This window comes from Zalophus californianus, chromosome 13 (assembly GCF_009762305.2).
Source record: "Zalophus californianus isolate mZalCal1 chromosome 13, mZalCal1.pri.v2, whole genome shotgun sequence".
Lineage (NCBI taxonomy): Eukaryota > Metazoa > Chordata > Mammalia > Carnivora > Otariidae > Zalophus > Zalophus californianus.
Genome location: NC_045607.1, coordinates 1,480,527 through 1,496,395, shown reverse-complemented (window position 1 = coordinate 1,496,395; position 15,869 = coordinate 1,480,527). Strand labels below are relative to the sequence as shown.

At 58.9% G+C, this 15,869-nt stretch overlaps 1 protein-coding gene across 1 annotated transcript in view; it reads right to left on the bottom strand.

Annotated features, from left to right (window-relative positions):
• Positions 1 to 463: 463 nt before the first annotated feature.
• Positions 464 to 15,869, bottom strand: part of QSOX2 (quiescin sulfhydryl oxidase 2) — a 48,676-nt gene continuing 33,270 nt past the window's right edge. Inside the window, exons 9-15 of the mRNA XM_027614723.2 lie at positions 13,598 to 13,743; positions 12,239 to 12,373; positions 11,887 to 12,016; positions 9,909 to 10,031; positions 8,586 to 8,736; positions 5,445 to 5,633; positions 464 to 3,289 (exon numbers count right to left, since the gene is read on the bottom strand). Coding sequence (XP_027470524.2) covers positions 2,742 to 3,289; positions 5,445 to 5,633; positions 8,586 to 8,736; positions 9,909 to 10,031; positions 11,887 to 12,016; positions 12,239 to 12,373; positions 13,598 to 13,743 — 1,422 coding nt within the window. The 3' untranslated portion in view covers positions 464 to 2,741. The remainder of the gene's footprint in view (positions 3,290 to 5,444; positions 5,634 to 8,585; positions 8,737 to 9,908; positions 10,032 to 11,886; positions 12,017 to 12,238; positions 12,374 to 13,597; positions 13,744 to 15,869) is intronic.

The following is a 15,869-nucleotide window of genomic DNA, read 5'->3' as shown; positions in this document are numbered from 1 at the left end:
CAAACAGGTGTTGGGGGCCAAGCCCCGGCTAGGAGGCCATGCTGGGGTGTGCAGATCCAGGACGGCAGGGGGCGGCCGCGGAGAGCTGTGTCCAGCACTGGGTGGGTCGGGGGCTCCCTTCACCAGGGCACCCCTGGTGCGTCGTGAAGTCCTGTGACTCATGCATCCATCCCCATCGCATGACATTGATCTACCCTGTGACACGTGTGAAGGCTGTGGTCCTGTGGCCGGCCCCCGTCTAGATCAGCCCCAAGAAGATAATCTATAATTGATCTTCCATTTTTCACTTTCCACCTGAGCCCTGGGCTGTCTTCCGAAAAGCCTCTGGTTCAATACAAGAAACCCCGGGATTTCGGATGCCCAGTCTGCAAACTCCAGAAGAGAAGGGGGGCTCCGTTCTGTACCCCGGCCTCCTATCACTGTTAGAGCGAGCTCACGTTTTCAAAAGAATTACAGGCCTTCCAAATGTCAGATTTATTTATTTTAAAAATGTGCACATTATAGTTCACTTAAATACAAAATGTTCACTTTTCTTGCAGGTAAGAAATTTCAGACGTTTCCATGTCAATTAGCTTCTTTTTAATCAAAATCCTTCCATTAAAAATAAATACACATTTAAATTACTGAACTATTCTATTCATTAGTCTCAATACTTACAACTTTAGAAAACAGACCTTAAACCTTGCCCAAAGATAGCATCCAGTTCCTAGCAGGCCACGTGAGGCGTGTGGCCACGTCATACCTGCACACGAGACACACGTCCCGTGGCCACTTTGGCATACCACCCGTCCCTGACTGCTCGTGGTCTAGTGGAAACCTGCTCCCTCGGGGAGTCACAAACTTGTCCCTCAAATAGTGGCGACCTCAAAGTGCAATATTATTATGAAGCCCGAGAGGCTGTGCCGTGGGTTTTGTAGAGGTCACGGCATCCAGCGTTCTGCATCTTCATCCCGGTCCACACCATGGGCAGAAACTTACTTTAGGGAAAGAAACACAGTGGACACGAACCAGAAGGCGGTTTCATTCATGGTGCTAAGTATTTCCCTTTGGATTCTGCGGGTGAATCTGGCCAGTTTTCAGGATGAAAGGAAGTAAGACAGGGTCTTCAGTGACCCAGGCGCACAACCGCCAACGAGGCACACAGGCTTCTAGGGGTTAAACACGTGTCAAATGAGAAGAAACCTCTGGAGACAGAGAAGCCACAGAAGCCAGGCAGCTGAGGAGAGCCTGCAGACCGCACCCCATCGCCCGTTCCCGCGCCCCATCCCCCCGCCCCCCTGCAGGAGCTCAAGCTCCCGACGGCTCACCCACTGCCCCCCCAGACACGCCCATGGTCAGTGGGAGGTTGTAAACACAGAGAACACGCTAGGCAAAGTGGAAGAGACTATTTACAACCATCCTCGTGACAGGAGCACACAGACGCCTCTGAGCTTGTAGACAAACCAACGGTCATGAAGGATCTCCACGAAAATGGCAGTTTGTTCACTTTGTTTGTTTACATCTCCAGAGGTAAATTTACCTCTAGATGATTTGGGTTTTACAAATAATGTATTAAAATCATTAAATGGTAAAAAAATCAATCACCAAAGCCTGGGGGACCAGGGCCCTGTGCCAGGACCCATCGTAAGACAGCTTCAGGAAAATGAAATTTGGAATTTGGCCTTAAAAGTTCTGGTGACTGCACACGTCACCCCAGGGGGGCCGCCAGGCATCGCCGTGTCGCTGGGCCCTCGGGTCCTAGCGTCTGCTTCGTCCAGCAGCAGGCCCTGCAGCTGCCAGACCACGGGACACAGAGGACCAAGGGGTCCTCGAAAGGTCCCCTGCGGACTCACTCCCAAGCCGTGGCCACCCCACAACCCTCCCCTGTGGGGCTCTGCCCTCGGTGCCGGGCACAGGCACTTGGGACGGCGCGTGGTCACTGAACGCTCTCCTGCCACCAGATTCACGAAGGCACGGCCTTGGCCACCATCTTGTCCCCTCCCCCCACAAACACGGCCCTCCACATGGCTCAACAGTGGGGTTCCTTGCAATGCAGCAAAGCCACAGACCCTCCTCTCCCCTCCCTCCTGCTGCAGACTCAGCATCTGGAGTGAAAGCGGCCTGCAGAGCACGGAGGTGACGGAGGGGTCGTCCTTTGGTTCTGAGCCACTTCGGCACCACAGGGATGCTCTCTTGCTTCAGCAGAAACAACCAAGCAGCTGAAAAGCACAAACACAAATGAATCTCTGAGAACCAGACTGGCTTCGAGGCGCGGCCAGGGAGTGAGGTGGGCTGGGGGCCGCGCTCCAGCTCTGCTGGGCCAAGGCTGGCTGCGCAAAATCGCCCGGTGCCCCCCCAGTGCGCGCAAGGGCTCCATTGTTCTCGGAATCCCGAGCCAGGCTTGCAGAACGCGACATGCATCTAGAAACTCAGGATGAAGGCAGGCGGGAAAAGTTCTGTTCGTTTAGCTGGGACTCCCACTCATTTTTTTAGACCTAGAAGAGTAAAAATACAGACATCTTTTTGCCATTGGATCTATCAAGGCGTCCAGGGAGTACACCAGGAGAGCGGGTGGTCCCATGACGAAGGCTGGCTTGCCCCCCACAGGAAGACTGCTTGCCCAACGAGGACTTGGGAGCCCAGACGCCAGCGGGTGTGAAACTGGGTCTGACGTGTTTATAAAATCCCTGATCTTTTATTAAAGCTGCAGGTGGTACGGTGGGGCTGTTTTCCCGAAGGCGCTTCTGTGATCCCACCTGGGTCTACACCGACGGCCGGTGATGTCGGACTTTCCATCGCTTGGACCGCACTCGGAAGAAAAAGTACATCACCATGAGAAACAAGGAAGAGGCCACGTACAGCAAGACGCAGAGGCTCATGTCCAGGCTGGAGAAGCCCATCCCCAGAAAGGGCACGGCCGCCTCCGCCTCCCTGCGGCCCTCAGCCCCGCCAGCGCTCTGCAGTCTCCCATCCAGGCTGAGCTGCGGACCGTCTGGCAGGCGGGGTCTGGGAGGCAGCATGCTGGGTGGACGGAGACTCTTGGCATGCTGTTCTCCCTGAGGCTTCTCTGGGGAGGCGAGGCCTCGCTCCCGCTCCCCGCCCTGGGGTGGGCCGCCTCCTTCGCTGGCATCTCCCGGGTCCGCTGCATACACATCCACGAGATTGTCGCTGCTGTAGTGCCGCTTTAAGAACAGGAGCACCTGACCCTCGTTCCAGCTGTGCAGGCCCTTGATCTCTTCGTGGCAGGCCGGGCAGAGGTCCGGGGCGGGCCACGGAACCTTCGGAAACTTGGGGTCCTCGCTCAGATGGCCTGGGATGGGGAGGGAGAGTAACAGTGGAGGGGTCCCCTGTGACCTGACGGCCCCATTCCCCCCCGGACACCTCCCCTGTCCCCTCACCTGCACCGTGACCTCCCAGTGCTCCCGGGCTCATGCCAGTCCCTCCTGCACGGATGCCCGTCCCCCCAGCCCCCCACATAAATGTTTCTTCCCTGGCATCTCTGGCAGGGCCCCGTGGCCACGGCAAGGCAAGGGTCCACACTTGGATGGTGCCATCCACCTGGCCAGACCCCGTTCCCACCTGCAGCTACTCTGCCTCCCTGTGACCCTGAGGCCCCCTGCTTGACGTGCCCCCGCCCTTGCTTGTCCTCTCCCCACTTAAGGTGCATCTGAGGTCCACAGCCACACAAACCCCATGAGGCTGGCTGTCCAGACGATTCCACAGCACTTCGGGCTTGTGTGGGCCCTTCCCAGACCCCCAAATCCCATCCCGAACTCTAGAAACGGTCCTGGGAGTGAGACCTGCCATGGGAACCCACGCAAAGCCAGCGCCCGTCCTGCTTCCAGAGGCAGCAGCGAGGCGGCACAGTCTCGCACACGCGAACCACACCGCACGGCGTCGACTGGGCCAGCACGACCGCTCCTCGCAACAACCCCGATCCCCCCAGGGACTCCAAGAGCTGCCCGGCGGGTGAGCGCTGGACGTGCCATCAGCTCCGCACACGTGGGCTCGGATTCAGAGCACCCACACGTTGAAGGTTACACTCCTTCCTGCTCAACGTCCAGTCACAAAGGCTGTTCCGTCATGGCCCCCACCGGCCAGGCATGGAGGTCACGGCTGATACTTCTCCTGTCCCCCTGCATCAGTGTGTTCGCTCCTCTGGATGACGGAGCCAATGGAGCACCAGCCTGGGGAGTCCCCGGCCGCCCGCTCCGGGCACGTGCCCGCACAGCCTGCCCTGCTCACTTCCGCTTCTCTCACACCCGTGTGAGCGACACCCACCCAGCCCCCCAGCTCCGGCTCTCTGCCACTAGACACGAGGACCACAGGGGTTCTGGGCACAGGAAGTGTGCCACACCGCGCTCCCAGAGTCCTCCGACACGACTTGGGGTGCCCTGCCCCCTGAAAGTGCTTCTACGAGTAGACGGGGACAAAACCACGTGTCTGATGGGTGTGAACCAGTGGGGACGCTGTCCTCTGGCCCATGGGCACACAGCCGGGAGGGCGGGGCGGCACCCGATGCCCAGGCACCACCCCCCAGGGTCTGTGCCTGGCAAAATGTGGATGTGCCCACGCGGTGACCGAGAAGCAGCTGCCGGGGCCTGGTGCCACACACCACAGACACAGCAAGGCCCAGGGCAGGTCTCTGCGGCCTCCATCCAGAGGCCGGGGGTGGGCCTGGGGGGCAGAGAATCGAAGGAGGGACACAATGGCTCGGGCCGCTGAAAGCCCCTTTCTGTTGCAGCGCAAGACTGAGGGGGGCACGCAGGGCTCCTGAGCCGGGACCGCCTGGGGGAGTCTTGTCCAGCGGTGCCGGAGCCGGGAGCTGCCGGGATAACCCCGTGGGTGCGGGGTGCGGTGGGGGCAGGGGGGTGCACACCGAGAGGTGGAGGGTCTCGGAACTAGGGCCGCAGTGGAAGCAGACAGCCACGGACGAACCCCCGGCAAGCAGAGGTGCCATGGCCACGCGAGCTGAGCCGCAGCAGCTCTGGGGGCAAAAAAAAAAAACCCAATTTTCTTTAGTGCATGAGTTGTACTATGTTTCCTAATACAGTGGATTAAATAAAAACCAATAGTTTAGTGGTGTTTTTTTGACTCATCTCTATTAAGATTTATCCATCAGCAGAATTATTTTTAAGCCTAATTTCAATCTGCCAGTGATTTAGGACCAGTTTGAATTAACTCTGAGGCGACAGACGTGCCCTCTCTGGTTTTTAAACAGACGACTTTGTGGGATTTGGTTTACTGAGAGCAGACCGCAGCGCCACCAACTCCCTCCTGGAGGCTGATTCTACCCCAGTCTCTCCTGTCAAACGTCCGCGGGGGCCTGGCGGGGCTGCGTTCTTGGCAACCCTCCGGGCGGCCACCCACAGGCCCACTCTGCCAGCGCCCGTCTACACATCCTCACCCCCACGGCGCTGGCCCCCTGGACCCAGGCTTGGCTGCCCCAGGGCACTGCTGCTTACCAGCCAGGCGGTTGTTGACTAAGTTGTGTTTTTTCCAAAGCCAGAGAATCGCTTGGTCTGCGGTCTTCACGGAATCCATGGATTCTTTAGCCATCTCCTCAAAATGCTCACTGCACTCCTTACAGCCGAAGAAGGTGTGAATGTACCTCCTGATGGTCTGCAGCACTGCCTGGGGGTCATCCTCCAAACCTGCAGAGGGATGGGGGCAGACAGCATCAGCACTGTGGGAGCGTGTCCGAGGGCCCCGGGGCTGGTGCTGGTGTCGGGAGCCAGGAACGGGCCAGGGGCCTGAGCCGGCACACGCGGGACAGCCCTGCTTGTCTGCACGGGAAGGACACAGGGAGAAAGCAGCATGCCCCAGATGCCCACTGCATCCAGAAGGGGTGGCACCGTGTCCCCGGAGAGCACACCCATTGCCCGCGTCGGGGCGCAGCACTCCAGGGTGGGCACAAATACCTGGGAAAACCAGCCAGAGGCAGCGAGACACCAGGGCTCCTTCCAGGAACGAGAGGGCAGCAGGCCGGCGAGGACCTACCTCCTCTAGAGAGGTTAACCCTCTCCATGAGCGGCAACTCTGGCATCGCCCAGCCATGCGGACCATGTGCCCCATATATGTGGGCACAGATCACCAGGACATGCAGTCTGCGTAGACATTGTGAATGCGGAGAACACGATCGTTCGAGGAAACAGCCCCCAACAGGAGAAGGAAGCAGCCACCATGTCGCTAAAATGAAGACCCCTGAGAACAGCAAAAGGGGGGGCGGGCAAGGGGCTGGCGCCGGCAGCTCCCTTCAGACAGCTAATGCGGGGGATTGAGCCAACAAGCGAGAGACCGTGAGATTAAAGCAGATTAAATGTCAGCATTAAAAGAAACACAGCAAAATAATTGGAAAAAAAAGACGTGCTTTTGAGACTGAATCCGTCTTATCAAGAGCAGGCCCTCGCGGGCGATCTCCTTCTTCACTGCTGTGGTTCCGCTTGTGGAGGGCCAGGGCCCTGCACCGGTCACTGACCTTGGCGGGCCTCACCGGGGCTGGCGGAAGCCCCAGCTGAGCGGACGGCCACCGTTGCCTCAGCTCGGCGCGTCTCCGAGGGCGGTGGGCAGCGCGGGGCCGCGCACGCAGTGAGGACACGCAGCCAGCCGGCCCTCCCGAGGCTCCTGGCCCTCCCCTCCCTGCCACCAGCTGCCATGCATCCCCGGGTAATCCTCCTTGTCTCTCCCCACCAAACCGCTGCAGCCCGGCCGCCCTAATCTTTCGAGTGGACAAGAACCATAAACCCCTACCTGTGGGGGATTAGAGGACGCGACGGCTTTTTAGTCGATGGGGTTTAAACACGCACTAAGGAGAGGAAAACCTTCCAAGACCTAATCCAGCGGTGTCCACGTGACCCAGTTCTCTGGGCATGAGACACACTCCTCGGATATGGCTCCGGCCTGCGCCCCGGACATCTTCCTGACGGCGTGCCCTGTGAGCCCCTGCAGGGCCCCCTGACCGGCCCCTCAGCGGAGCGCACCCCCCACAGGGTCCCCGAGACATGGACATCCACGTCACCCTGAGGAGAGCCGGGGTGGTGACGATTTCCACAGATGGCACGCGCCCCCTGCAGCGTGACTTTGCTGATTCTCCCAGCGCCAGGCTGACACTTTGTGCCCACCATGGATCCGGGTTGGGCAAGGCCCATTTGACCAACAGGCCAAGACACAAGATGCCGTGTGCCGGCTGGCTCCTCCTCAAGGTCCTTCCTGAGCAAGCGTGGGGCCGTGGGGAGCTGGGCTCACCCCGCAGGCTTCCCGCCTTCTGGGTCTCCCACCGCCCGGTGGGGTCGCCCGCACTGAATCCTGTGCGTATAAAACTGGGTCTTTCAAGCCCCAGCGTTTGGTTTGGTTTATGTAGCAGAGGTACCGCAGACTTCAGTCTTGCTGGAAAGGATTTTGGGACTGTGGGAGTGCCTGCCTTTACTCAGTAGAATAATCCCTGCAGCTGCCCACTTGAAGTGGCAACTAAAAGGCAGGCGGTCAGGGCGCCTGGGTGGCTCAGTGAGTTAAGCGTCTGCCTTCGGCTCAGGTCATGATCCCAGGGTCCTGGGACCGAGTCCCACATCGGGCTCCTGCTCAGTGGGAAACCTGCTTCTCCCTCTGCCTCTGCCCTCCCCCTGCTCATGCGCTCTCCCTATCAAATAAAAAAATAAAATCTTTAAAAACAAAAAATAAATTAAAAAATAAATAAAAGGTAGGCGATCCACCCCTGGCGGCCAGAGGCCAGCTTCACAGGGGAAGTGCACATGCAACAGAGTCGGAAATGTATAAACACCCAGAATGGTTTTCGCGGCCTGTGTAGGACACAAAAGATGACAATTCTGCTTTAGTGATTTCCTGATAATTAAAACTCTTAAAGCCAACCTAATCTTTTGTAGCTTTTAAAAAACCTCTTGTGCGGGTGGACTCTGCGAAGGCCCAGGCCGCAGCTCCGCCTAGCTCGGCTGGCTCGGCCCTGCCCCCAGCAGGCCGGGCTGGCCGCGCCCGGCTGACCGGGGCCACAGCGGAAGTGAGCAGCACCACACCGAGGACACGCCCACGGTGAGGAACTGAGCGTGCCACTGGCCAACAGCCGGCAAGGCCGCGAACCCCGCCACCACCCCACGAGTGGTCAGGGGAGGGGGCTCTTCCCAGTGCAGACTTCCGATGAAACCCCAGCCTTGGCCGACACTGGGCCCGCAGGCTCGTGAGAGACCAGCAGCCGGGGACCCCGGTCCAGCCCCATCTGAGTCCCTGGCCCACAGATACTTTGAGAGAAAGCTAAGCTGTAGGGTTATTCGTTTTGCAACAACAGGTAACAGACATCTCCGAATACGCTTCACTTGTGCTCACGCTTTTGAAAGAAAGAAGAACTCCTCGAGAGTGTGCCCTCGTTCTGTGACTCAGTCCCTGCAGGTCAGCCATGCACAGGCTGGTGAGCTCCAAAGCTCCCAGCACCATGTAAGAAAGATGCTTCCCTCCACACTCCTTAGCCAGGGCCCCCCAGGGCAGCCCTGGTGACATGTCCCCTCCCACACAGCTGCTCATGACACCTGGCAGGCCCCAGCACGGTGAACGTGGCAGGTGGGCTTGGCATGCCCTGGGCCCACGCGGGGACAGTTTACCTGTGCCGTCCAGCGCCTCTGGATGGGTCCCAGCTTCAACGGTCAAAGTGTGGAACAATTTCCAGAGAGAACATGTGTAACCCCTGAACTCTGGTCGGCTTCCTTGACATCCAACCCACTTTATATGATTAATAAGGAATATTCCAGAAATCTGGGGGTGGGGTGAGGGAGAGAATAAAAGATAATTGAATTGTTAAAATAGCTGATGAACGTCCTCTATCTTTATTGGTTGCTGGTTACACAGAGTGTACATTTATCAAAACTTTGTCACTGCACATCTTACTACGTGTGTATGTAAATTCAATACCAAACAAAGGAGAGAACAGAGTCTCTGTTTTACTAAAGGAGTTCTCAAAATAGGGGGACGTGGCCCACGCCTTTCCTCTCCCCCTGCCCAGGGAGGGAAGGGTTTGTGTGTATCCGGATAAACGAGAGCTTTATTAAAGCATCAAGGATACCCCAGCCTCGTGCATTAGGGTCAATTAAACCAACCCTACTGGGGAAGAGTGAGAGTGAAAAAGCTCAACGGTCCAGCGATTCTCAGCCACAGCAGGTGCGGACCACGACTGCATCGGTGGTGAGCTGAGGCCCCAACAGCTCAGGAGCCACATGTCTGTAGCCAAGCAGGTGCTTCCAACCAAGCCTACGTCCATGCTCTGTGTCTCCCGGCAGGCTGGCCAGCACAGGGCTTGTCCACAGGGCCTAAAGTGCATGGCTCCCACACGGACGTGCATGCAGACAAACCCTGTAACCGAGGAGCCTGTGCTGGCCTCCAGCTTGGGGGAAGGTCAGGGTGAGGTCAAGGTAAGCGCCCAGCACGTGTCTCTGTACTGCTGGCACAACGCACCTGTTGGAGCGCCCGATGTGTGCCTGATGTGTGTGTGCGCGCGCGCAGGCTTGCACACTGCCCACGAAAGCGTCCTGACTGGAGGACGCCGAGAGCTCGGGCAGGAAGGAGACCTGGCCTGGGGGGCCTCCAGCAGGGCCTCCATGCTTCTCATCGAGCACACAGTTTTATTAGCCTTTTTGGTGTAAGATTTGTGAGTTTACTACAAATTTAAGTAACACAAAAGCCCGAGCGCCACCCCGCCCGCTCCGTGTCACGGCACGCCTCCCATGGCCTCGGTAGACGAGGCATGCGCAGGGAGTGTCACAGCAACAGAGACGGTGGAAACCACAGGGCGCAGCGCGGAGGGCCATGCGCAGCTCCGCACACGAGACGCGTGCAGTGATGGCAGGCCGGGTCAGGTCCCCGAGCAGGAGGGAAAGCAGGGGGGCTACCGAGCACACAGCGGCGCACGAGGGGTCGGGGGGCAGGCTCACCCGCATCTTGTTGTTGACCAGGTCGAGGACGGCGTTGTAGGGGATCCTGTCCAGGGGAAGGTTGGCCAGCCACTCCTGCAGCGTCTCTAGCAGCTTCTTGACCGGCGCCCGGCCAGGGAACAGCTAAGCAAGGAAGGACCCATGCTTGGAGACCATTCGGGGAAATGCCACCCACGGCAGAGCCGTCCCTGGGGACCTAGGCGAGGTGGGGTCTGCCTGACATGGACCTACCGGGTCAGGGTGGGAGAGGTCCCAGGGGTCTCCCCTGGTACTGGGGTGAGGGGTCTGTCCAGAGCAGTGTAGGGGGACGGGAGGAGCTGCAGCAAGCCCCTGGCTCGCACAGCCTCCTGCACCTCAGCCACCGGCTCGGCGCTCAGCCAGCGACGGCTTCCCAGTGACAGACGGCATGGCCACGATGTGCCTTATTCATCACATTGTCAAGGGCTCTGCAGTCCTTTCTGAAAGCACCGCCTACTTAGCTCTTCGGCGCCCGGAGGTAACGCACGCCGATCCTGCCTACTGCACTCAGAGCTCCCCCCGCCCCCCCGCCCCCCCCCACCCCGCTCTGCTGTCTGACTGCACAACCCTGTAGAGAAGGCGCATCCCACTGAGGCTTTTATGCAGAAGTGTGTAATCTGCTGGTTAGCTAAATGTCTGTGCCGGCCACGCAGCTGCGGCTCCTCGGAGCCCGGAGAGGCACCGGCTCGGCAATGCGGGGGGCGTGGCCCTTCTCCACGGGACTTGTCCTTGATGCCGCCCAGAGCTCAGAAACCGGAGCAGAAGCCTGCTGTGGCGGGGACAGCACAGCTCAATGCCGTAGGACCCCGTGTCCCGACGTGCCAGCATCCAACTTCCAGTTTCGGCCAAGCTATAGAAAAACTGCTAAGAATAATTTACAGTCACCTTGACCTACAGAGCTCTCCGCCCAGCTCAGGTAGAGGACGAGGAAGAGCTGAGCGAGGAGAGCACGCCTCTGATTCACTGAAGGCAGAGGAGGGAGGGCTGCGGGGCTCTGAGCTGGGACCCACACAACGGGCACACACCGGTCTACACAACCCCCTTTCTTCATTGGAAATGTATCACGTGGCTCATCACTCCGAGTTCGGCCTCCTTCCTTCCATTTCAAAAGTCACAGGACACAAGTGTACAACGTACTATTGAAGTGCTGAACAGGAATCACCGTATCAAGCCCTTACCTGATGCAAGAGAAGTTACTTATTTTTAAGATTTTAAGTCATCTCTATGCCCAATGCGGGGCTCGAACCCACAACCTCAAGATCAAGAGCCCCAGGCTCCACCAACAGAGCCAGCCAGGCGCCCCAAGAGAAGTTCTTTAGAACAAAGCCTTATCTTAGAGACAACAAGCACGGATGTGGTGCCAGATGCAGGGGCAAAGGGCTCTGTCCTCAGGCCACTGTGACCGAGGTCTTCCCCGAGGTGAGAGTGCGGAGGGGCCCCAGGCACCCCCTAGGGAAGAGGGATGACCTCCTGCTTCTGCTGCTCTGGCCCAAGGAAATAGTGAGCCTTGGATTCTTGGCCCCAGAGCTAAGAGCTCCTGGCAGAAAGGTAACCCCGACAGCCCATCTCCTGACCGACGCTGACCTGCGAGCCACCACCGCTCCGCCCACCAGTGAAGGTAGGGGTGCCGCTGCCCCGGGCCCCGGCCGCCTGGGCACACTGCACAGGGCTGGCTACTAGGCGGCCTCCTCCCCCTCCGGCCCTCCAGAAATGCCCCCTTTTGGACGTGTCACGGCCCCAGCCCTGCCTCGACACCTTGTCCGGTCACCCGGCAAGCAGCAACTTGTGCTCTGCCATCCCCGGGGCTCAGAATTGGGTGGGCGCCTGATAGGCACGTGGTGAGTGGGGACAAAGGCCAACACAGGCCTGTGCCGCTGGAGACAGAGTGGGCATCCAGCTGAGGTCGGCTCTGTTCCCCGCAGATCCCCCAGGGCGGCCTCCTGGGCCCCCCGCCGCACACCTTGGCAAGGACAGTGACGAAGTCCTTGAGTGTGCGCAGCTCGGCCCCCGCCAAGGACTTGTGGGCAGCCAGCTCCACCCTCAGGAGGTAATGCAGCCCCGACTCCAGGTCCGCAGTGTAGAGTTTCGACCTGAGAGCAAAGACCGTGAAGTCCGGTGAGAACACCTTCGTTGTGAACGTTCCCTTTCCTTGCACCCACCCCGAGGGAACACCACTCCCCACGGGACGACACCGACAATTCCCCAACAGCCGACAGGTGTGTGTCTGAGTGAATCCCACCGCCACGGGGCTGCGCACACGCCCGCGCATGCAGCCACACCCCGGCCAGCGCAGGGCCAAAAGGAATACCTGCCTGTCAAATTCTCTCCAAACCACGATTTCGGGGTTTTCTTCTTTGTTGGGCTTTTCAGGCAACGAAAGCAATTTTTTCCTCACATCCGGCAATGACTTCAAATAAGAGGAAAAAAACGATCGGAGGGGCTTCCCGCTGCGAGAAAGGGGGCCAGGTGTGGACGCAGGCCAGGGTGCCTCCGGGGGCCTGGCCCCCACTCCGCGGGTGTCCGAGCGCGTGCCAGGCACCCAGGCAGCTGTGGCCCCTGAGCAACCACATTGAGGGGGCTTGTCCGGGCCCCCCAGCCCACCCACTCTTTGGGCATTTGCTGCAGGTGCTGCGGGAGGAGGGGCTGGACCCCGGCAGTGCGGGTGTCGGGCAAAGTAAGATGGAGCCACAAAGACCCGAGTTACAGCTGCAGTAGGGACTAGGAACAGGTGTCCTCCAACTAGGGTTTTCAGCCAGCCCAGCAACCTCTGCCGGCTCGAGCGGGGCGTCGGCAGTCAGGGCTGCGGGGGCGGCAGGGGCATCAGGGGCTGTGGGGCCCTGGACTGGCTGGGGAGGAGCACGCACCCTGAGGTGTGTAAAGACCATTACTGGGCACCTCCAAAGGAGTTCAGGGGTCATCAACAACATCCAGGGCTCATTCTAATTCCCAAATATCCACGTCATTTGATGTGAAGACGTGCTACAGATGACGCTTTTAATATAAAACAAGAATTTTTCTTCAGAACAAGTGGCATTTTGTTCAGGGACACTCCATCGAGGGTAACACCTGCTGTGATGTGACACTGGCCGGAGCCCCAGGGGTGCAGGCCCTAATGAGCTCGCTCACAGAGCATGAGTGACCCAATCCACAGAGGTTGTCGTGCCTACCCTGACTTCTGCTTCTTAAGAAGAGAAACATACCCAAGGGACTGGGGGGTGTGTCTGAGGTTCTGGGGAGGCCACTTCCCAGCTGAGCCAGGAGCCTGGGGATGGACGAAGCACATCCTGGCTGGGCTGTGTCCCAGCACACAGAGACTCGCCAAGAGCGGCCAAGTCATCACCGGCTACACGGGCACCTACAGGCGGGTGGGCTAGGTGGGCGCCCCCCCGGGGCAGGCAGGCCTTCTGCTCCCACTGGAGGCTGGGGCCATGGCAGACCCCACGGGCCTCAGGACCCCGTCTCACCTTCTCACCTGTGGCCCTTCCCAACCATGCTTCAGGCTGTTCACTTTTTAGTGGCATTCAGTGGATGCGGACGGCATCAGGTGGGTTCTGCGGTCTTAACCGTGAAGAGGTTCATGGCATCTAGCCCAGAGGAGGCTCTCACACTTGGAGAGGCTCCTCAGATCCCACCAGGTGTTGCAAGCACTCCTGAAGCCAAATCACACTTACATGTTAATTAATCCACGTGTCCCATTTGGGTAAATCAAGTAACAGGAAGGAATGGAAGAAACACCGAGTTTCTCCAGGAAGCCTTTATCTGTATTCAGCACTCTCTTCACCACAATGTTCTCATACGGAAGCAGGTCTAAGATCACCTGGGGAAGGAGAAAGCAATGTCACCTTCGCTGTGCGTGGCCGTGTCTCAGGAAGTGTTACCTTGACCAAGCACAAAGCAGCATGAGCACAGAAATCAGAAAAACAATGTCATCTGGAAAAAGCCGTATTTATCTCCTCTCTAAGCCAGACTGACATTCACATCTTCATTTTTATTGCACCCTTGGGCAACTGAAGGAGATGCCTGGTGCAGGCTGTCACGATAACCTCGCTTAGCAAGCTTACAGAGGATCATCTGTCAGTGAACCCGTTCCGTGCTTTCTGAGCCCGCATGCCCCCCATGCACCACCTAGCCCTGAGCTGTCCCTCACACACAAGGCTGTGCACCAGGCGGTGTCTGCCCTGCACATGGGAGGCTAACGGTACCCCTGGACGGTACCGCGGCCCCGGTCAGCAGCTGATGAACCAGCAGGCTCCGGGCTGCCCCTGTCCAGCTCTGCTCAGGCTAAAGGCACAGGATGGAGACGTGGAAGGACCACAGGAGTGGCATCTCAGGAGCTAGGACAGCGTGAGAGAGGACCCTCAAGCCCGGCATGGGCCACCAAGACAATCAGGTGTGGAACCTGCACCTCTGACTCCTTTCAGCAACAGAATCGGTGTGTCCTGAACAGAGACGTTGCTGAAAGTGCACACCACACGCTCCACACTTGAGCTGCGGCAGGGCGCCCTCCTGGGAAAGGTCGCAGCCACCTGCCCAGAGAAGCAGTCCCTGCTCAGGTCTGCGAGCGGAAAGGGGGGGCGTCTGAGAACACAAGCACACAGGTGAGAGAGGCAGCTTTGGGACAGCGTGGGGGGTGTCACATGGGAATGCTGGGTCCTACTGCTGGGGGCTCCTCCTAACCCCCCACCCCGAGAATCCCGGTCAGCCACAGAAGGTGGCACGATGTCGCCACCCAACTCGGAGGGCTCGGGAGTCACAGTGAGGTGGTCGGGTCGCTAACATCTGCAGCCCGTGCCTGAGCGCATACCAACGGAGCTCCCGCCAGGAACACATGGCCTCGGCCTCCACCCCCAGAGCTCCCGGAGGAGGGCAACACGGCTGGGAGGCAGGCAGTGAGGTGGAGGAGGGTGCTGGGCATGGGCACGAGTGCCAGCCCCGCCAGTCAGGTGCCTCCTGCCACCTCTGAGGGGAGGTCCCGTCATCCAGGCCAGAGTGTGGTGCCAGAGGCAGAGGTTTCAGACCCCACGCGTGAAACAAGAGCAGAACAAAGTTCCACCGCAGAAACGATGTCTTACAGAATCTTGGACATGGCAAAAAAGTTGAATGTTCCCAACACAGCCAAGAAAAAATCTCGATGGCGATGCTGACGTGTAAGAAATAGAGCCTCGAATTTCAGTGGAGGAACTTGGGGAAGGAGACACAAACATTCAGTCTATAGCACCAGGTATCTTTGTCTGGTTTCCCAGAAGCAGATCGTGAGGTGAGGATTTGGCTGTAAGTGACTTATGAAGAAAATTCTCCTGTCCACGGGAGCAAGATGGCGGAGGAGTAGGAGACCTGGATTTCGTCTGGTCCCAGGAATTCAGCTGAATAGGGATCAAACCATCTGAACACCTACGAACTCAACAGGAGATCGAACAGGAGAGTAGCAACAACTCTCTGAACAGAGAAGCGACCACTTACTGGAAGGTAGGACGTGCGGAGAAGTGAATCCGAGGCGATATTCGGAGGACAGACGGCGGGGGAGGGGGCCTCCGTCGGCCGCTTCTGGCAAGTGCTAGAGCCGCGGAGCACAAAACTGGAACTTTTAGAAGTCGGCTCCGTGGAGGGACGTCGCTCCAGTGGCTAAGCAGGGGGTGGAACCCTCGCGGGACAGTGTGGTCTCAGGACTCTCGGGGTCACAGAAAGACCGGGGGTGCCTGAGTGCGGCAGAGCTCCCAGGGATCGGAGCGGGGAAGCCGGCTGCAGAGACGGAGCCGAGGCGCGGGCTCTCAGCTCGGGGTGGCCATAAACTGTGATCCGCGGCCCACTCGGGCCACTGCTCCCCCAGCAGGGACCCAACAAGCGGCAGAGTTGGGGAGACTCCCCTTCCTCCCCCGGGAGGAGCGGCGCGGGAGCGCACCGCAGGGATCTGCTGGGTTTGGAGACTCCACACGGGGTCGGGTG